Source organism: Panthera pardus, unplaced genomic scaffold (genome assembly GCF_024362965.1).
Source record: "Panthera pardus isolate Hobbes unplaced genomic scaffold, ASM2436296v1 HiC_scaffold_15, whole genome shotgun sequence".
Taxonomy (NCBI): Eukaryota; Metazoa; Chordata; class Mammalia; order Carnivora; family Felidae; genus Panthera; species Panthera pardus.
The window spans coordinates 21,963,391-21,983,993 of record NW_026526710.1 but is presented as its reverse complement, the minus strand read 5'-3'; the positions used below and the strand labels follow the sequence as shown (position 1 = coordinate 21,983,993).

The window sequence follows — 20,603 nt, the reverse complement described above, 5'->3', positions numbered from 1 at the left end:
GCTAAGATTGAGAAAAGCCTGCTTTGGCCTGTGAGTGGGAACTCTCCCTAAGTTGGAGGATGAGCGTCCAGTCTAGGCACAGCCTCAGCCTGTATCTTTTGGAGGACAGGTGGAGTCTGACACTCGAAGGCACAGCAGGCGGCCTCAGAGATGGCCTTTTCAGACAGGAAGGGCCTCAGGACAGCTTGATCCTGTTCTCAAAGTTGGAGGGTTTGCAGATATGCAGAGAGCGCAGTGTCTAGGGCTGATGGGCTCCCAGCTGGGCCCCAGTGCCAGGGTTTATCCCATTGGGCAGCACGCTGTCCCTGCTGGCGGAGGCCGTACTCTGATCGTTCCACTCTGAGGGTCTGGGCAGTACGAGTGCCCAGCCGATGGCAGGAGTGGAGGCAGCTGGGTGCCAGGATGCCTTTGCCCCATGAAGGGAAGAGGCTGTGGCTTCTGCCTGCTCAGGGTGAGGCAGAAGTGGGGGTAGTATGGTCAGAAAGTGAGCTGGGCAGCTGTGGACTGGTCTGCGTTCTCTGTGGCTGTGTCAGCTGCCAGGTGTGGGTTGGGAGTGCAGCTCTGGCTGCTGGCCGTAATATGTCTGTGGGGCCTGCCCCAGGCAGTCCTGAGAGCAAGGTGCTGTGCTCCCCAGGAGACCTCGGACAAAAGTGTGATTGAGCTGCAGCAATATGCCAAGAAGAACAAGCCAAACCTGCACATCCTGAGCAAACTACAGGAGGAGATGAAGAGGCTGGCTGAGGAGAGGGTGAGTGTGCAGGCCCGGCCAGCACCAAAGGCCCCTCCGCACCCTCATCCTCTTGCCCTCAAGGGAGGGGAGGGGCACCTAGCACAGCCACATTGGCAGCTATGGGAGGGAAGTCAGCCTCAACACTTCTAGGGTAGATGTGCTTTTCCTTGCGTTTCAGCATTCATGACATTTGCATCAGATCAATTCACTTTTTAGTTACATTATAGAACTCTCAGCCCTGGCCTGTGGTTGTGAAGGACCTGCCTTCTGGGTATTTCCACTCAGTACTCAGTTTGAAGGCAGGGACGTTATACCAGCCAGGCCTCCCATTCTCAGGGTCTTGTGGGACACAGACTGCCATCCTGGGCCTCTTCTTCTTTGGGTCCTTGTCATTTCTGTGAGGGAGGAGCATGGTTCACAGAACATTGAACCTGGGTAAGGCTTAGTCCTGATGAAGCTTCCTAAAACCACTTGCCTGAGGGTCTTCTAGGCTAGGACCTTGTGAAGCTGTGGTATTTGCCTGGAGGCCTATATAAAACCCCAGGGAGGGGGAGGTGGGGAATGAGAATCTGTTGTATGTTTGGCCTTTCTGGTCCAGGAGATGCCTCAAGTTGGGGCGGGGAGAGAGAACCTGCCCTCAAGTTGGGATGGGGAGAGAGAACCACCTACGTGATTGTCCCTGGTGGCTGTAACTTCCTTGGCCCTTCACTTCTGGGTGTGTGGTCTGCTTCCCAGGGAAGCACCAGCACACAGTTCTCTGAGATGGCATCCAGGGAGACCCAGCCAGCCCCCATCTGGTCCACTCCTCAGACCTTCCTTCTCATGTGGTATACTGCAAAGCAGTGGTGCCCTCCTACTCCAGAGGCTACCTGGCACCAGTGTGCTGAGCTTGCCCCCTCACATACCCACCCTGCCTCAGGAGCCTCTTGCCTGAAGTTGCGCTTGGCCTCATGTTCCTACTTTGTTGGCATCCCTGACCTTTGTTGTTCTTTCAGGAGGAGACACGAAAGAAACCCAAGATGTCTATTGTGGCGTCTGCCCAGCCTGGTGGCGAGCCCCTGTGCACTGTGGACGTATGAGGGAGGCAGCAGGGTCAGGCGCGGGGACTGCCAGCTCTGCTGCCAGGGAGACCTCACGCCACTCACTCTGCAGCTTCGGGCCTCCGATCTGAGTTCCTCCCCTGCGGCCAGGCATCTGCCGTCAGGGCCAGAGGGGTGGGGCTCTGGTGCAGGGGGACAGCAGGGCCACAAAGCTCTTCCTTGGGGGCCGCCCACAGGTCTGAGTGGGCGTGTTCAAGGATGGACTCTGCTTGTCCACACAGGTGGAAGCCAAGAGCTTGACAATAACTGTGGATAACCTCTGCTTATGTGGACTTGCTGCAGACTGGTTTGATGAAGGTTTTCATGTGTGTCAGTACATAACATGCACTGACAAATGTCAGATAAAATGAGAAAGTGGTGGCAAAGTTCTGTGGTACCCTGTGCCCAGGGTTCCCGCAGACCACTGCAGGGACCTGGTCAGAAGGCGCACGCTGGGACCCCCATCCCCTTCCCTGCCTCTTGTGTTTTCCCTTTTTCTCTGAAAAGGTTATAACAGGAAGGAGTATTTCAGACCTTTTTGGTTTAAAATAAACACAATTTTAGAATCAGAACTATTTTTCAGAGATTGTAGGCAAACCCTCAAGGTGATTATTTACCATCCTTGAAATGCATTGCCAGTGTATGCCTGGCTTGTTGCCCTGGTCCTGGGTTGGCGTGCGGTCCATTTTTCTGAGTAAGTCTTAATGTCCTAAAAACACGCCTTCTTAAGACACTGAGGCCCCTCACCTTCACTGGCCTCTGGCAACTTTTTACTAATGATTTTTGCACAGTCAAGTCCATCTGTCCACCCATCAATTTTTAAAGCTTTTATGAAATTTTAGCATTTGGAAAGAAACTTTTACAGTGAGAGTAGAAGGTAGATTTGGAGTCACGTAGCAGATATAAACAAGTTAATGCATTTTAGCATGGGGATTTTAAAAGAGGAAATAAGGACCCTCAGTGCAATCCATCCGTGATCACAAAGTGGCACTCTTCTCCAGACCTGGCATAAACACATGGATGGTGGCTGTCTTCCCTGTGACAATGGCTTCACTGGATTTCAAGGGCAGTTGCCCTATGCAGCCAGACCTGGTGGCCAGCCTGTTACTTTGACCAGTAGCCTGTGTTTTCCAAGTGGCTCCTGTGGACCAGTGCAGGGATAAGTGTGTTCCTGCCCTGAACCCCAGAGGATGTGGGTGTGCTTAGGGCCCTTGGTTGTCCCCATGTGCATCGTACAGGTAGTCATCAGTTCCCTATCACCAGGGCCTGCTCAGGGTGCTGTGTGCTCCTGGTGCACTGTCAGCTGCAGGAGCCCAGTGCTGGGTTGCATTGTCACATTCCACGGGTGTGCCTGTTCTCCATCATGTCCCCCGTGGTTGGTGTTGATGGCATTTGTTTTCAGGAAGACAATGTTGGGTCTTGTGTGCCACCCACAGTGTATCCCTCCCTTGCCACCTATGCGACTGAGGTTGGCTTCTGTGTTGACGTTTATAAACAAAACCCTTAAATCAAGTTGCTGTAATTAGACACTTGCTTCTGTCTTGCCTCCTGTCTGCAGCTGTGAATAATCATTTGACTGTGACTGTTTGCTCTCAGAACAGCCAGATGCGCCATTGTGAACCAAAGCTTCGTGCACACGTTACTAGAGGCAGCGAGCTTTGCTGCAGCCTCCCCGTGTCCTTCCTCTGTCCCTCCTATGTGGGTGTGAGTGTTGTGTGCACACAGCCACGCTGTGGCTGCAGAGGGCAGGTGGAGCCTGTACTGATGCCACCTCCATGTGGCCACTGCCTGTTGTGTACCTTCCAGGTGGTGGCTAAGCTGTGGCTTTAAGGGTGAGCCTTGATTGTCTGAATGCATAAAGCAAAACTGTCCCAAAAGGGAATGACTGGCGTTTGTTTCTTCTAACCATGTGAAGCTATGGGGCTTTGTGGACCCTCAGCTGGCCAGTATCCCCCTCTTTAGCCTGTCTCACAGGGCTGAGGCATTTGCCTGGGGACACTGCTTTTGCAACATCTGAGCAGTGTCCCAGCCTGGCCTTTGGTCATAACAGTGGCCTCCCTTCAGAGCTCAGGGCCAGATTGGGGATGGAACCTCCCCTCGGGGTGCAGTAAGAGTGGTGCAGCCTGCTGGGCTGACCTGCAGCAGATAGGCCTGGCCCCCTGCCATGTCTCCACCCCACATGCACAACTGGCTCTGAGCCATGAGCTCCCGGTTTCTTCTCTTAGGATAATAAGCATGAGATCTGGCACTGTTGGCACATTTTCTGTGACTCCCGGCCATGTGGAGGGACTGGCAGCTGGGGGGTCAGACTTAGTCTTGGCAGGGTTCTCAAGGGGCCCTGCTGGCTTCCCCCCGCCCCCCCACTCCCCCACCCGCAGTAGGGGCTAAAGTAGGGGCAGGCCCCATCTGCCAACCTTGAATGCTCATCAGTCATGCCAGTAGTTCAGCAATGGTTTATTCTGACCCTGTGCCCCAGCTAGCCCAAAAGGAACTTGGGAAGAGGAGTGTGGGGGGGTGGGGGGGTGGGTGGGTAGGGAACAAGAGCGTAGGGTCCATGGGGACAGGCTGACCCTGGTTGGGGCAGCTGTGTCTCATGCTCTCAAGGTGCTTGCCTGAGCATCCTGAGGTGAGGCAAGGACTTGGGGAGCCCCTTGGCTTCTGCCCCAGTGATGAAGACTGGGCCCTATTCTGAAAGGGCAAGTTTCTAGTGCTTCAGGGACCTAGGAAGAGGTGGAAGCCCCAGTTTCCTGCAGGGTATCATCTGGGGACCCTGGTGGGGGCTGGGCTGGAGGGTCCTGGGGCTCCAGGGCCCCTGTGCCATTGGGGTACTCCACCCTCTCAAACAGGATGAGCATCTCACAATGCGGGGTCTGCGGGAACAGGTCCACGGCCATAGCCTTGACAGGCCGGAAGGGAGTGCCCTTCACCCGATTAGATGGGGCCCTGCAGAGGCTGTGGTGAGAAAGGAGTGTCAAGATCAGCCACGTGAGTCTGGAAAGGGCTCCTGTGGAGGAGGGGGAGGTTGTGTGCAGGGCCCCAATCCACCCCAGATCCCCCCACCTCACACTCACTCGACAAAGTTGCCCATGGCTGCCCGGGGGTTGCAAGAGACATACAGGAGCCGTTTGAGGTTCTCGGCTCTTCGGACAGCCAGGATCACTTTGGAATCTGAGGAGACCCAGATGGGATGGGCATCAGGTCTGAGGCTGCACAGCTTGGTGTGCCATCCCAACATCCCTGCCCACCGTCTTCCCCTTAACAACCCCCAAATGGAGACCACTTACGCAGGCCAGCACGAGGAGGGTCCAGGATGGCAACGAGCCGCTGGGAGGCCAGTCTGCTCACCAGAGCGGGTACCAGGTCCTCGGCTCTCCCACAATGGAACTCAACATTGCTCAACTCTGGACATGGCATGACAGCCCTGTCAGGGGACCAAGGACACTCTCCCCCACAGGGCTTTGCCTGGTGTCCTGAAGTCCCTGGCCAGAGATGTATTAGGAAAGCCTGTTGTCTAGGGAGCCTGTTCACCTTCCCCCATCAGGCAGCCTCAGGCATCCTGGACATGTGTTAAGTTCACGTAATAGGAGTCCTCCTGTACTCTGCCCTCACCCCACCCACCATGGGCCCTAAGAACCACCTGGTGGGTCCCAGGTGCTGTGCTGAGGTATGCAGCAGAGGCATCTGCTGCCCATCTTTGTGGGGCGCTGGCTCTCACCATTGTCTTGGGCATTCACCCGGGCATCTTCCACAGCCTCCTGGCACAGCTCAATTCCTACAACTCTCTTCACCTTCTGAAACCAGTAAAGGACAGACTCATGGCATTCTGACCCATCCTGGGGACTTCTTAGGGAAGGGAACAGCAGGAGGCATTTGGAGAGTGGAAGAGAATCTGGCAGACTACGGTTAACCTTAGTCTTCGGGCTGGGGATCACGGAGGATCATGAGGCAGGTGACAATATGGGTAGTGTGGGGAGGGTATCCACAGGCAGGGCAGGAGGGCTCACCGGGGCCAGTGCCAGGCCAATGGTGCCAGTGCCGCAGCACACGTCTAGCACTGTGCTCCCTGTGTCCAGCTGGGCCCAGTCCTGGATGACTGTGTAGAGCACCTCGGCTGCTGGGGTGTTCACCTGGAGGGTGAGCCGGCAGTGTCAAGGATGTCAGGGGAGCCCTGCTGCCCAAGTTGGCTTCCCCTCCTGCCCACCTCCCCCACTGCCCCATGCCAAACACTTGCATTCCCTGGGCATCTTTCTTGCCTCTGTGGCCCAATTCCTGGCTCGCTCACTTTCTTCCTAGGTCTCCCGATCCTACCCCTCCCCTACGTCTAACCATCAGGGAGCCAGAAGCCTAGTCCTCAGACTGACCCTCAATCCCATGAGGGTTGCCTGGCAACCTCAGTCTCCTAGCTTTAAAAGGCAACGATGCTGATATCACCACCCCTCGATCAATTTTCATAATTGCTCTTTTCTGAGTACTAGAGCTCATACCAGAGCCCTGGCATTACTCCAGCTCCTGTTCTCACACCCCACATATGGCTCTCCAAGAGGGTTGTCAAAGAATCCAATGGCAAATGATCTTTCATCTACTTTACAATCCTTGTGGCTCCCCTGCCTGGACATTATCCCCAGGTCTCTTGCCAGGCTAATCCTTTGTCACTGCCCTAGCCCACTGTCTCCATCACATCTTGATATCATGTCAGGTCTCCCTCCATGTGTCCTCATGATCCTAAGAAATTTGGGGCTACCTGAAAGAAGGCATGAGGGGAGATCCGGAAGGTCAACCCCAGCAGGTCCTCGTGGATGCATCGGTCTCCAGCCACGTGCTCCAGGGGCAGGCCCTCCAGACTGGGAGTCTTTCTGTGGATGGTAGGGTAAGGTCCATCAGTATCACTAGCCCTTGCAGAGACCCACCCCATCCCTACCCAGGGTCCTCACCGCTGTCCCTCCTCTACAAAGTAGAGGCAGGTCACCCCAGTGGCCTTGCCTGGCCCTGCCATGAAGTGCTGTGCCAAGGAGGCCTTCAGCCCAGCCAGTTCCTCAGGGCTCAGCTTCTGGGTAAGCAGTAGAAAAGGCCTTGTAAAGTTGCATCACAACTCACTGTGGCCCAGACACCCTCCCCCAGCAGGGCCTCCTTGCCTGAGACCTGAGGGTGGAAGTAAACAATGGCCATGGCTTGGCCACGGCGGCTGGTGCGCACAGTCAGCTGCTTCCAGTGGCCTGAGTATGTCTCTGGGTTGTACGCTGAGTATGGAGTGGACCTGTGGTGGGAGCCATGAGCGGCCCTGAGTCCTCAATATCTGCCAACCAGGACTGGGCGAGCAGTCTCCCTGCTCTCCCCTCCAGCGCCACCCACCAGATCACAATCCCAGGATCCCCCAGGCAGGCCCTCTGCTCCCACCACCTCAGGACTTCTTGGGGCCCCTAGCCCAGCCATAAGCCCTCACCGGATGAACTCCTGGAAAGCCTTCACCACTTGCTTGGTGGCCCCAGGGATGTGCACGGTGTCAAAGGGGGCTGCCACAGCACATGTCCCGCCCTTGTACTTGCCAAGCCGACAGCCGACTGTGTTGTCCTCCCCATCCACCCCGACGCCAACCAGAAACTCACACTTATTACGATATTCGGTCTGCAGGGAGGGTAGAGGGAGGCAGAGAGACATGCCTGACCTTACCCTGGCCATCCAGCACTTGTGAGTGGACAGAACAGCTCATCAAGTGAGATGGTGGTGAGCAAGAGGCTCTAGTTCCCCCACAGTGCCTGGCAGTCCAGGAGATGGGGCTGACAACAAGTAACAGTCATGTGAGAAATAGGAAAAATAAATACAAAGCATGAAAAGGGATGGCAAAGATAAGTGAGAAGAGCTCCTTTAAGAACATGAGGTGAGTTTCTGGCCACACCAGCCGGGCCTGACCTGCTGGGGTGATGGCCTAACCCCCTCCAGCGGGCAGCAGGCCTTGTTGTGCTTGTGCCTCTGTGAGAGCAGCCAGGGCAGCAGGGCGCGGTTGGTGCTCCCAATTTCCCTGCAGGATGAGGTGGGGCCAAGGTTGGACTCAGCCCGCTGCCCCTGCAACCCTCCCCAGCCACTCTCCAAATACCCAGGTCTTCTGGGCCCCTCCCTTGGGATCTCAGTGTCCCCACTGGTTACACATGGGTCTCAGTGGTTAGCTACCCAAGAGACCATGCAGGCCTTAAGGATGTCTATACAGAGCACGGGATGGCTGAATAAGCATAGAGCTGAGCAAAGTTCCAGGGCCAAGAGGGTGATCACCCGCACTCACTTGGCGAGCTTCTGTAGCACCTGCTCGCACTCCAACCGCTTCCGCTCAAGCTGCTCAGCATAGGGCACGGTCCAAAATGGGGTCACTACATCTGCGATGCATGTGGCCGTGGGCTCACCCTCATCCTCACGCCGCCTCTTTCTGGCCATGGGATCAGCCTTGGGTCGGGCCAAGCGCACGCTGAGTGGACGGCCCTTCCAGAGGGCACCGTGCAGCACGCGCAGGGCCTTGTCCCGCTCAGCGGCGCTACGGAATGTCACAAAGGCGCAGGGAGGTTGCCCAAAGAGTTTGGTCTTATGAGGCTGTAGGCCAAAGCGGCCCAGAAAGCGTCGGACATCACTGAAGCTGGCGTGGCGAGGCACATTCTGCAGCTCCAACTTGAAGATCTCCGAGGTAAACAAGTCGTCCCTGATGTAGCTGTAGAGCCCAGGCTGAGGTACAGACTCTGCAGACACCCCAGCCCCACCTTCCTCCTCCTCCTCTTCCTCCTGAGGGGCTAGGGCTTCAGGGCTGCCCTGGGCACTGTTGCTGTCCTGGCTGCAGCCCTCCATGGGCACAGGGCCCTGTGTGCAGACAGGCAGGGGCTGGGCTGCGGGCTGCACCCTAGAACCTGAACGCCCCAGTTCGCTAGCCCCACATCCAGACCTCCATTAGTGGACCCTATGCCCAGCCTCACCCCCCATTCCCTTCCCTCCTCTCCCAACTCACCTCCGATCCCACTTTTCTCCCAGGGGTTTCCCCCTCCGCCCCCATCTCCATCCCTTCCCACCCGGTCTCCCATCAGAATCTCCCTTCACTTTACTTCACTGTCGAGTTTATCACTCATCGTCCGCTGCCCGGACTGGGGGCTCCACGAGGGCTGCCTCCGCCACCTCGTCCTGGTCCTGGCAAAGGGAGGCAGGCGCTCAGAGGGCGGGTGCGACGCCGCGAGGTCTATCCCCGGCTCCACCCCGGACAAGGCGGGACTCGAACCCTCCGTGCTCAGGTTCGGGCCTCGGGCATGGGGTGTGCCGCCTGCCCGCCAGGGGCCTGCGCCGGCCGCTCACCTAGCCGGCCGCTCTCCCGACGCCAGCGCGTGCAGCCGAGGCCGCGCGTCTCTATCATCCTGGCTTCCGGTGACATCATCACCACGCGTCACCTCCTACCCCCAGCCCTTTTCTCGTGCTCGAGGGGCACGCGCTGCGGTGGAGCGGAAGCGCGCGCGGGGGCCGCCGGGAGTACTCACTCCCCTGGCTGCCGGGAGGGCCGGGCATGCGCCGCGGGCGTTTTGGCGGGAAGCGCGGGGTGGGCTGGACAATGAGATGTCCGCCGTGTGAGCCAATAAAGCTGCACTGGTTTTGAATCGCGTCGCGTTTCCCGCCGCCGGGGTCAGGGGTCGGGGTTCGGGTCGCGGGGCGGAGGGAAGAGCGGGAGGGCGGGAGGCGCCGGCGCCAGACGCGGAGGAAAGGAGCCACGACTAGCCGCCGAGAGGCCGCGGAGCCAGCGACGACCGAGCCAGCCGAGCCGCCGCCGCCGCGTCCCCATGGCGGCCGCCAAGGTGCGGCCGGGCTCGGGTGGGGACTGGGCGGGGGCCGGGAGGCCGAGGCCGCTATCGGCGGCCACGTGGGCGGCCCGCGCCGCCGTTGCCAACCCCCGCTGGCCTGTGGGCTCGGCTCCTGTGGGGCCTCGGTGGCGCGGGGTCGGAACTTTGGGGAGCGCGGCCTGGGGGCTGGAGGCCTTCGGAGCCAGGTCGCACGATGGCTCCGCGGGCTCGGGGGCTGCCTGGCGCCCGCGTGACCTTGGGGCGGTCCCAAGTGGGGCCGGGAAGCTCCATCCAGGCGTGGGGCGGCCCGCCGCCCCGACTCCTCGGTCTCGAGTTTACTTCGCCGCTCGCCTGAGAAGTGGGGCGGGTGGCGGGTTTTCCCTGGCTCGGCCCACTTGCAGGCTTCCCACCAAAACCGTGCGTCCCTTCCTCCCGTCGCCTACGCAGTACTTCATTCATTCTGTTCTCACGTCTTGAGCCGCCACAGGCCTCTGTGGCAGAAACTCACGTTTCAGCGGGGTGGACGGGTCCTGGTCGAACCGACCCAGAGTCGGGGTGGCTTTGTTGTCCGAGGGCATCTGCTCGGGTGAGCTGACCCTGGTGGAGCCGCAGTGCTTATCCAACCAAGGAAAGCAATGAAAGCTTATATATTTTCTTTTTTGGCTCGAGTCTGGTAGGGAGGTCTCCCAGCTTACGGATTTATAGATCATCAAGCCACGTGTTCTGTGAGACTTGAACCTCAAATATGATTCTTTGTGCCCTGTAGTTTAATAAATTGCATCAGAATCTTAGGGTTCATTGTACGATTTCTGTTGACACATCAACTTTCTGATTTAAGATCAAATTGCTGATAGAACTGTGAATTGCGTGTAAGCACTAGCCATCCTGTAGCAACCTTTTTCCTTTCTATTAAGCAAGAGCACAGATTTTTCTCAACCAGTAAAAACCCAAATGGTTGCTTTTTGATTAAAGGGTGACAACTCCACTTGAGACCCTCTTCTGTCATTGCATCTTTTAATCATTTGCCCTTGTGATTATCCACATTTTACAGATGAGGAAACTGAGGTTCAAGTGATGAGGCAGTTTCTCATCTGCCAGTAGGTGGCTCAATTTAGGAGCCCCAGTATGTGCACAGATATGATTGATGCATCTGGGGAGGGTGCTGAAATTCAGCATCTTATTGCACTCTGTGCATGCAAACCCTTATATGAAAGACTGTGGGCTTAATCTCTTGTTTGGGGATGAGGCCGTTCACTAGGAGGGGTGCCCACTGCTGAGCTCTGGGTGAGGGGCACGCTCTGGCACCAGCAGAGTCACCTCTCTGCACCTCACTCCACAGGACACCCATGAGGACCATGACACTTCCACTGAGAATGCAGATGAGTCCAACCATGACCCCCAGTTTGAGCCTATAGTGTCTCTTCCTGAGCAAGAAATTAAAACGCTGGAAGAAGATGAAGAAGAGCTTTTTAAAATGTAAGTAAGCTCATGTTGCTCCAGAAACATGTATCTTTTTTTTTTTTTTTTTATGTTTGTTTTTTGAGAGACAGAGTGTGAGCAGGGGAGGGGCAGAGAGAGAGGCAGACAGAATTTGAAGCAGGTTCCAGGCTCAGAGGTGTCAGCACAGAGCCCGACGCAGGGTTCGAACCCATGAACCATGAGATCATGACCTGAGTCAAAGTTGGAGGCTTAACCAACTGAGCCACCCAGGCATCCTGAGAAACACGTATCTTTTAATGTAAGATTGAAGTTACAGTTTTTACAGGTGTCAAGGTCTTGGCCTGACCTTAAATTGGACTGGGGCTGAAGAAAGGGCTTGGAATTGTGTGATGACTAATCCTACGTGGAAAATCAGGGCTGCTGTTAGAATCTACTCTTTGGATAACTCTTCACTGGGTGCCCCTGTTTCCCAGCGGCCAGTGTTGTGGAGAGCACAGGTGCTCCCTGGTGTCCTGTCCCTGCTGCTCTGCCCACCAAGGTGCATCTCCACAGCCTCCTGTTCATGTCACCTTACAGGCTTGCTACCTCCCAAAACTCCCATGGCCCCCTTCTTCTGGTTGAATAGGGAGTCTCTACCATTATTAATATTATTTTTCTTTTGCACGCCAGACTTTGGCATCCTGAAGTTTGTGAACTCCCAATTCAGCGTTTTTAATGCACAAAATAATGCCTGGAATTACAAATGAAAATGGATGTGTTATGCTTATCGAGATTATTTTCTAAATACTATCCTGCATGTGTTTGACACCTTCAGTGTGAGGCTATGACGGCATGTGTCGTTTTTAAGTATTACTGGCACCAGCCATGTGTTGAGATGTCTGCGACAAAATCCACACTGCTGAGACTGACCTGTTGTCTGTACTCAGAATCACAGGAAACGTTAGACTCAGTCACAAGTTAATGGAAACAGGCTGGAGCGTTTTTCCTGTCCAAGTGGAGTTCCCCCACCTTCTTCAGATTCTAACTAAGAAGCCAGATGAGGATTTGAGTGCTTTGCTGTGAGTGGGGGGCAGGAACAGTGATCCCTCCCTCTGAGGAAGGCAACTGGGGAGACCAGCCCTTTCCCACCACCCCCAAAGGCCTGGGGAAGGAGAGTCATATACATCCTCTTGGTCTCAGAGTGGTAGGTGAGTCCCTGAAGATACTGGTTTTCCACGTCTCTGGTTTGCCCGGAAATGGTGCTGCAGCCAGGGGCTGGCTCCTCCCAGCAGCTGGTGCTGCTGTTCTTACCCTCTTCAGCCCTCACAGGGCCGAGAACTGCTTTCAGTGTCCTGGACACAGGCCTTTCCTGAGGGAAGTGAGGCCAGCAGGTCAGGCCTTTGCGTCTGGGCCCTTGGGCTCCAGGTGAAAGCTTTGGGGGCATCCTTGTGAAGGCACTGTCTCCCGTAACGGAATTGAGTTTGGGAGAGAGAGCAGAGTGTGGTGCAGGAAATGGACCAGCAAGGCTGGGGTTCTGTGGGTAAGGCAATGGAGGACATCAGCCTGAAGTCCTAAAGGCAGGACTGCTGGGCTCACCATGGGAGCCCATCTGGGTGGGAGCCTTGGCTGGGCCCAGTGTGAGGTGCTACTCAGAGCAAAAAGGCAAGACTTTTGGCCAGAGCCTCGTGGCCTGAACAGAGAGGTCTGCAGAGGTCTCTCTGGGTTGGGGGGCCTGGGAAACACAGGGTGCATCTCACAGCAGAAGGAAGGGCTGGCCCTGTGGAGGGCAGGGGTCCTCAACCTCCATCTGCTTCCTTGCTACCCTCTGCAGCCCTATGGGACACCAGGGGCTCCCCTGCACTACGGTCACAGGCAAGCCCAGCATATTCAGGAGGTGTCTTTGTTGAGAAGTTGTGTCTTTCTGTTGGAAAGTTTTGTGGTTGTTGTACTTGCTTCGGCAGCACATATACTAAAATTGGAAAGTTCTGTGGTTGTAGAAATCCCTTTTCTTTTTCACTTCATTATTCCAAGTAAATACTAGGAATGTTGTTTTGCTTTTTTGGTAATTTTTTGACTTAATCATCCTAGAAGTACAAAGAAAGGAAGGGGCGTCCGTGGAGACGCCAGGTACAGGAAATAAGTGTTGTTTGCCAGCAAACGTTTGACTGTTTATTCTGTCTTCACACACATTTAAGCTCTCTTGTAATGGCTTTTCTTGAAGGCGGGCAAAGCTATTCCGATTTGCTTCAGAGAACGATCTCCCAGAATGGAAGGAACGAGGCACAGGTGATGTCAAGCTTCTGAAGCATAAGGAGAAAGGGACCATCCGCCTCCTCATGAGGAGGGACAAGACCCTGAAGATATGCGCCAACCACTACAGTAGGTGGCCTCTTGGGAGTGTGTTTTCACTCTAAGTTCCAGCGCTGCACATGAGGATACCTTTCAGATCTTTGGGCAGGTTGCTTTCAGTGCTGGGCTAGGAATCTGGGAGTGCATTATGACATAGAGTGCATATTTGCAGTGTGTTTTGAACTTAAAATAGGAAATGAAGTTTTCCAGCATGCTCTGTACTCAGAGCAGACCTGCAGAGAAGCTTATAGCACACAAGATGTGGAGCCCAAGCAGAAAGGACATGATGGGGTGGAAGCAGAGCCCCAGTGTGGGCTTAGGTCCGTGGAGCACCTGCCCAAGGATTGGGCAGTGCTGTGAGGATGTGTGCTCCCATTTGTATTTTGATGTGCCCAGTAGGCAGCCTTCCCACTCTTTGGTGTGTTCTGTCCCTGCCGGGTGTTCCCTGGTGAGAACACAGAGGGGAAGGGGTGCAGAGAGAAGGTGGCTGCCTCATCTTTAGGTGTCTGTGAGACCAAACAGGTAGTGGGTGGTGACAGGTTGAGGCCCTTGAACAGGTGTGATGCATTAACCCTGGGCTCAACATGGTTGGGGGATGGGAGGGTCTGGGGAAAGCCACACCAGGCCTGGCCTGTGAAGGGGTGACAGTAAGTCCCCGCCATATCAGTCTTTTGGCTGCTAGGTTGTTCTGCAGTGCTATGTGTGTTTGGAAGTAGATGTGTCTTGGGCTCCATTCCTGATCCGGTGCTGTGTCTGTGTTACTGGGTAGAATGCATGTCTGGCAAGGGAGGGCCCCTCTTCTGGACACCTGGGGTGACCTGGCAGGAACCTGAGCAGAGCAGCTCTTGAGGGTGATGTGGAAAGATGGGCGGGTTTGCAGAAGTCCTGAGAGGTGGCAGGGAGGGGCTTTCTTGCCTTCCTTAGGGGCCATTCTGGTAGTCCTCTTGTGTCTCTCCCTCTTCCCCCACCTGTCTGCTCTGGCCCGTGGCCTCCACTCCAATTTGAATCGCTCCCCAGGGGACTTCCTGACACCCTATGCTTCTTCAGGAGCCTTGTCAGATCACTGGGTTGTTTCTGAGTTGCAGGTGTGTTCTGGGACCCCTACATACCATAGACCCTTAATGTGCCAGGTGGGTGGTGGCAGCAGGAGGCCATGGCATCTCTGTGCTCTGTAGAGGTCAAGGGCTCGCCAGGTGTCTGCATGGGGATGGTGTGACTGTTCCCGGTTCAGGTGGTCAGTATATGCTCAGGTCCCTGGAGACCTCTGCCAGGGGCACAGGGGTGCACAAGTGTGCTCTTGTTCTTTGCGCAGTCAGTTTCTCCTTTTGGGTCTGTGCAGAGCCTGAGGACATGGGTGTATCTGCTTATTCCAGATTCCTACTTATTCCATGGTGTATGTGCATGTCACTAGGGCCCATGGTATCTACTTGTGGTGGCCTTGTCTCCTAGGGACCCTGGCAAGTGCAAAGCTGACTCCATGTCCTCCTGGATGATTACCCCACTTATGGCTTCTGTCCCCCACTTCCCAATGGGCCAGCTACCTGATGGTGTGGTTGAGCAAGGACATAGCTACATGATGGGTGCTCCACAGGAAGGGCTGGGCATGAGTGGCTCTCTTGGCGTTGGAGCCCTTGTTCCAGTGGGATTGGAGATCCTTTCTGAGGTGTTCTTCTCGTCAGGGAGCAGGTCACCCTGTTCCCAGATTTAGGACAGTCCTCTGGGTTTTTTTTGTTTTTTTTCTGTTTTTTTTTTTCAATGTTTGTTTATTTTTGAGAGAGAGAAAGAGACAGTGCGCGAGCAGGGCAGAGAGAGAGGGATACACAGAATCAGAAGCAGGCTCCAGGCTCTGAGCTGTCAGCACATAGCCCGATGTGGGACTCGAACTCACAAGCCTCGAGCTGTGAGATCATGACCTGAGCCAAACTGGGCCACTTAACTGACTGAGCCACCCAGACATTCCAGGACAGTCCTGGTTTTAAGTGAACATGGGACATTTTCAAAGAGGTTTGAGTAAGATCCTGTATCCCACAGGAGTTTGTCTAGGCCTGGTTGGTGGACCCCAAGGCGGGACCTCCTGTTGGCGGGGTAGTCTCGCAGCAGTTGTCAGGATCCTCACATGGCTCTTCTTCCCCAGTCACGCCAATGATGGAGCTGAAGCCGAACGCAGGCAGCGACCGTGCCTGGGTCTGGAACACCCACGCCGACTTTGCCGATGAGTGCCCCAAGCCAGAGCTGCTGGCCATCCGCTTCCTAAATGCTGAAAGTAAGCGGAAGAGCCACCAGGCCCTTGGGTACTGCTTTTCAGGAAGAACTGATAGTGCCTGTGAAAAGCTTGTGGGAGGGACCAGTCTCACTGTGCTGTCTGGTGCTCTCTCAGGGGCAGGAATGTGAGTGCTGCAGTCGATCTGTGTACCCTTGAGGCTTCATGTGGGCTCTGATGAGAGCAGTGCCTTTTCCCTCTTAACCTCAAAGGGAGCTGGGCATCCAGTCTACCCAGGGCAGGCATGTCCCCTCGCAGCCACCTGACTGCCAGCAGGTGCTGGGATCCCAGGCCCATGGTGACCTCTCCCCAGCTTGGATGTCTTTTCCAGCCCTGATTGTCACAAGTGCCCAGTGGGCCTCATCTAGTAGCTACTCTGACATGAGTGGAGAGCAGAGTGTCTGGCCAGGAGGCTCCTGACCCCTTGGTTTTACACGGCCACCAGTGCTGTGTACCATTCTGCCCAAATTGTCACAGAGTCAGGTGGAGGGAGGTGGGCCAACCTAGCTACCAGTCCCTGGAGGGACTTGAGAAACAGTCACTGCTTGGTCCAGGCAAGAGTGAGCCCAGGGCTGTGTCCTTAAGTCACCCATGGGACGAGCCCTTTGTGAATCTTGGCTCTTCAGACCTTTTAGGGCTCTTAGGAGGTCTCTTCTCTTCTTTCTGCAGATGCACAGAAATTTAAAACAAAGTTTGAAGAATGCAGGAAAGAGATTGAAGAGAGAGAAAAGAAAGGTGACGTGGAGTTGGGGGTGGGGACTGCCTCGCAGACTCACTCTGCACCTGGCTGCAGCCCCAGGCGGGTGCTTTTTCCGTCTGCCAGAGTAACATCCCAGGGTGCTGTGACCACCTTGACCTATCAAGGGTGATGCAGTTGTCTGGGGACACGGTGCTTCTGGGGAGTGAGGTAGCCATAGAGGCCCCAAGCATGTGCTCACTGGCCTGGCCTCACAGCACCCAGGCTGGCCGTCAAGTAAAATGACGTCTGGCTAGAGCCCACCAGAGGCCAAAGGGGCTTCAAGAGGTCCTCACAGTCACTTGCTTACTTGGAGCCCGATATAACTGAGCTGCCTGACCATGGTCCTAGGTGTGAGCTCTTAATTTGGGTGACCCTGGAGGCTGCCTTGGCTGGCACATGGTGAAGTGGCCTGCCCTGTGGCCTTCGCCCAGGGTCACAGGAGGTGGGTGGGCTGGGAAGAGTGGTGCTTCTGTTTTCTTACTGTGTCCCCCTATGTCTTAGCAGGGTCGGGCAAAAACGACAATGCTGAGAAGGTGGCCGAGAAGCTAGAAGCTCTCTCGGTGAAGGAGGAGAGCAAGGAGTCGGAAGACGCCGAGACCAAGGATAGAGCGGAGGAGGAGCAATAAGCCGCCTTCCCTTGTTTTCTCTTCCTTCCATTCTTTTCCTCTTTTTTCTTTTTTAAAATTTTGCCCTGCCCCTTCTTTTCAGTTTGTTTTTATTCTGTTTTGTTTTTACAAGGGACTTTATATAAAGAACTGAATTCCAACATTCAGGTGGTTTTTTTCTAAGTTTTTGCCCTATTGAAGATGACTTCAGAAAATCCATTCCCCAGTCATGAAAATGTACTGTGCTAACTTTCTTTTCCATAGTGGAAACACTTATTTATAGTCATCAAAAATAGTGAATAAACAACACATTTGAAACCTGCGCGGAGGCAGGACCATGTGTGCGCCGGCCCTGTCCTGGGAGCAGTGTGGGTTCCTCCTGGCTCCAGGATGTTGGAGCAGCGCTGCGGGTCTCACTCATCGCCTCTGGCTCTGCTGTGGGCTCAGGGCAGCTGTTGGTCCCTGGGGCCATGATGCAGCTGAGGTGGGGCAGGTGTGCTGGGGGGGGGGGGGGGGGACTCATGCGGTTCTGCCCTGTGGCAAGGAATAGGCTTTTTTGTTGTTTTTTTGCCTCTGAGGTAGGGAAAGGAAGACTGCCAGAGTACCCTGGCTTTTGGTGCAAGACGGCCAAGTGTGTTTCCAGGCTTTGGTTGAGGCCGTGTTTGGTTGGCCCTCTGCCCTGGTGGAGGGAAGGGCCAGTCCCATAGCACACATGTCCAGTCTGGTGCACTGTGTTGGTGGGACTCGGCCCCACAGCCCTTGTTGGACAGCTCACTGCCATGCTTGGAGAGAACTGTCTTACCCGCTCACTCAATGGTGTCTCCATCTGGGTGCAATTTTGGACATCTGCAGTAGCTTTAAATAAAGGGACGTTTTCAAGAATGCAAATGGGTTAGTGCCATTTAGGGGTTTGTCTTATAAAACAAATGGTCTCTAAACATTATCTTAAGTGGGGGAAAGGCTTTTCAGTGCACCAGCAGGCTTTTCAAAAGCATATGTGGTAAAGGGTCCCAGGAGACCGCCTGGGTTATGAAGTGTGGCCATACTGCCCTCCAGTGGGGGAGGAGCAAGTTAGGACTGGGGTCTGGAGTGGATGCACTCTCACTCAGCTATTGGTCATTAACACCTGCTAGAGGTGCTTTACGTTGTGGCCAGTCTTTTAGCCGTGTCCTGTTCTGTCCAACTTCCCAATGTGTCCTGTGACTTGTGTCTGATTCCAAACCTTGGATCCTTGTTCCCTCTGGGGGATGCACCTCCAAAGGAAGCTGCTCTTTTTTTGAAAGCCAAACAAAACTTTGCTGGTCAGCATTGTGTTCTGGCAGCCTTGGGCCTCTAGAGGTACAGGTCTGGATGCTCTTGAAGTTGGTGTTGGCACAGAGGTCCTTCCCGCCAAGGAAGGACATTGAAGCTTGTGAAATGCACCCTGCCTATCTTGAATTGGAATTTTGGTGTTGTAAAGGACAGGTGTTGCTTCTGTATGGGCCTCTGTTGGATGCACTGATGTGTGTAAGTCTGCCCAGGGCTTGATCCTTCAGGGAAGGGCAGTCAGACATCCCTTTCAGCACAGAATGGTTGTTTAATAGTCTTTGCTTTGGGCTCCAAAACAAGATAAATCCCACTTGATGTAAAACCACAGGCTGACTTCTTTCCTCTTGGGTGATGAATTGTGTCTCCAAGGGGTTAAAACCCTGACAGCGGGGTAGGCCCCTCAGAATGGCTGGGGAACAGAGCTGTGCTGTGACCAGGCTACATTAACGGGGTGCATTTAAAGGTGTGGCTTGCTAAAAAATAAAATAAAAAATAAAGGTGTGGCTTGCTGACAATGCAGAATGTGCTGCAGAAAGGGAGACATGCAGTCCTGACAGTGGGTCTCACCAGTGAGCAGGGATGTCAGCAGGGGTGTGTTGGGGGGTAGGGGGGGCTCTGCCTTGCTCCCCAGCCAGTGTTTTTTCAGCTGGGTTCCTCCCTGTGGCAAAAAGGCAATGGTAAAGTCAGAATTGAGATGCTGACAATATTGGGGATGGAGTAAGAAGTGAGATGATGTACCTTTCTGTTCCAGGTCAGTCCACTGGGCTGCAAATTGGGCAAGCTTTCTGCTGTGGTTTCCTTCTCCTGGGCATCTTAGCTCCTTAGGAGAGGACTCCTGGGCCGGAGGCCTCACTGGTTCTCCCCCCAGCACTCCTCTCCCCCACCAGGACCCCCCTCTGCCCAGGCAAGTCTGCAGGGATGTCACCAAGGAGGTAACAAGCACCCCTTCTTTCCATGACCAGTGCTTGGCACTCAGAGCTCTCAGCCATCCTGGTACCCCTACACAGACCTGGAGTCAGACCTGGGCAAGAGCCACCAGTTGGGAGCGTGTTGGGAGGAATGCCTCCCCAAGGGTGGGCCTGCATCCAGAGGCTTCCGGGGGCCTGGGATCCCAGTGCTGGGGTTGCAGAAGGGCAGGAACAAAGGCGAAGCTGTGGGTGGGGCATGTATTGGCTGGAGTCTTTCTATGTGAGGACCCTGGATCTTCTATCTGGTGACCTGAGGCCACTAGAGTGCTGAGGCAGAGGTAAGGACGTGTCCGCTCAAGCATCCGTGCTGCCTTAACCCACTTAGTGCTAGGGTATCCCTCAACCCCATGCTGGGCCCCCTGGAGTGGGCTCCCCACTGGGCAGAGGTTACAACTGGGATGTTATGGGAAGAAAAGCCCGTTACCATTTTTACTGTCAGGCAGCAGCATTAATGCTCCAGTTCCGGCCCCCAGCCTGGCATCTTTTCTAATGGCTCACAGCCAGCAGCTTGCAGAGCTGTTGCTGGGGCCTTCATAAGGCTCTCACACAGACAGGGAGGGCACAGGGTGAAGAAGCCCCAGGGCCTGTGGTAGCATGGCCTGAAGAGGTGGCCCCTGGGCAGCAAGGGATTCTGGCCAAAATGTGGAAGTCAGGCTGAGGAGGGTGGGGACCATTCCCTCCCTGCCAACCCCCCCGCCTTGTATTCCCACCTGGGGAGGCGGCTGGTGGGTCTTGGTTTTTGGGCAGAGGGCTCTGGGAGCGTGTAGGAGGGAACAGACTGGCTGGTCCTCACTGTGGAGGCTTCAGAACTTGCCCCAGGTCCCAACCTCCCAGAGGTTCTGCACTGCTGCCAGGCTGCTCAGCCCACTCCAGCCATACCGCAGCTAGGCACTGCAAAGCTTGCAGGTCCACCTTAAGCGGCAGCGGCACTGGCGGGTGGGATTTCCTGCAGGAGGTGGGCCTGCCCACAGGCCTATCCCAGGCAGGGGCAGGGTGCCCCGCGCTTCCCGAGGGGCACTCCACCCTGCTTTGGGGAGGCTGAGGGGCTCATCCGGCCCTAGCTCTCCCACATGCACACATTCCCAAGCATGCAGCTTGGGCCAGGATCCTGAGGCACCAGCGCCCCCTGCCCTCCTTACCCTGCCCACTAGCAGGACAGTTCAGTCGAGTGGCCCGAGGGCTGTGGGATGGACAGGAGATAAACAATGAAGGTGCCCATACAGTGTCACAAATATTCCACCCCCTTGAATGCTAGGGGGGCTCCAGGTGAGAGGGGTCTGGCCCTATCCGGGAATAGCAGGGACATCAACCTGATCCCAGGGACAGGCTCCAAGGTGTTTAGGGAAAAGT

The 20,603-nt window shown here is 55.3% G+C and overlaps 3 protein-coding genes and 1 non-coding gene across 7 annotated transcripts in view; 3 read left to right on the top strand and 1 right to left on the bottom strand.

Moving 5' to 3' along the window:
• DGCR8 (DGCR8 microprocessor complex subunit) overlaps positions 1-3,691 on the top strand; it is a 37,175-nt gene extending 33,484 nt beyond the window's left edge. For both annotated transcript variants that reach the window (XM_019435588.2, XM_019435589.2), the window contains exons 13-14: positions 635-748; positions 1,726-3,691. In XM_019435588.2, the coding sequence (XP_019291133.1) occupies positions 635-748; positions 1,726-1,809 (198 nt within the window). In that variant the 3' untranslated portion in view covers positions 1,810-3,691. The remainder of the gene's footprint in view (positions 1-634; positions 749-1,725) is intronic.
• Positions 3,692-4,247: 556 nt separating this feature from the next.
• On the bottom strand, positions 4,248-9,239 carry TRMT2A (tRNA methyltransferase 2 homolog A). Of its 2 annotated transcripts, XM_019435590.2 has the most exons (13): positions 9,130-9,239; positions 8,886-8,967; positions 8,084-8,646; positions 7,717-7,825; positions 7,250-7,431; positions 6,949-7,063; positions 6,741-6,856; positions 6,551-6,662; positions 5,814-5,936; positions 5,525-5,600; positions 5,094-5,288; positions 4,881-4,977; positions 4,248-4,761 (listed from the first exon to the last, which is right to left on the bottom strand). In XM_019435590.2, the coding sequence occupies exons 2-13, from the start codon at positions 8,907-8,909 to the stop codon at positions 4,530-4,532; spliced, it is 1,944 nt and encodes a 647-aa protein (XP_019291135.1). In that variant the 5' UTR covers positions 8,910-8,967; positions 9,130-9,239; the 3' UTR covers positions 4,248-4,529. The 2 variants fall into 2 exon arrangements, with proteins under 2 accessions (XP_019291135.1, XP_019291136.1); XM_019435591.2 differs by having other exon boundaries at positions 5,094-5,210; positions 8,886-9,184.
• A 221-nt stretch (positions 9,240-9,460) lies between these two features.
• On the top strand, positions 9,461-17,299 carry RANBP1 (RAN binding protein 1). 2 transcript variants are annotated; one of them, XM_053902250.1, is made up of 6 exons: positions 9,461-9,620; positions 10,945-11,081; positions 13,246-13,403; positions 15,508-15,636; positions 16,303-16,368; positions 16,874-17,299. In XM_053902250.1, exons 1-6 carry the CDS (start codon positions 9,606-9,608, stop codon positions 16,996-16,998), a joined length of 630 nt encoding a protein of 209 aa, XP_053758225.1. In that variant the 5' UTR covers positions 9,461-9,605; the 3' UTR covers positions 16,999-17,299. The 2 variants fall into 2 exon arrangements, with proteins under 2 accessions (XP_053758225.1, XP_053758226.1); XM_053902251.1 differs by having other exon boundaries at positions 9,463-9,620; positions 16,877-17,299.
• LOC128777155 (small nucleolar RNA SNORA77) lies at positions 16,400-16,525 on the top strand. The gene has a single exon (XR_008422351.1). It is a non-coding gene; the product is annotated as a small nucleolar RNA SNORA77 (small nucleolar RNA).
• Positions 17,300-20,603: the final 3,304 nt, after the last annotated feature.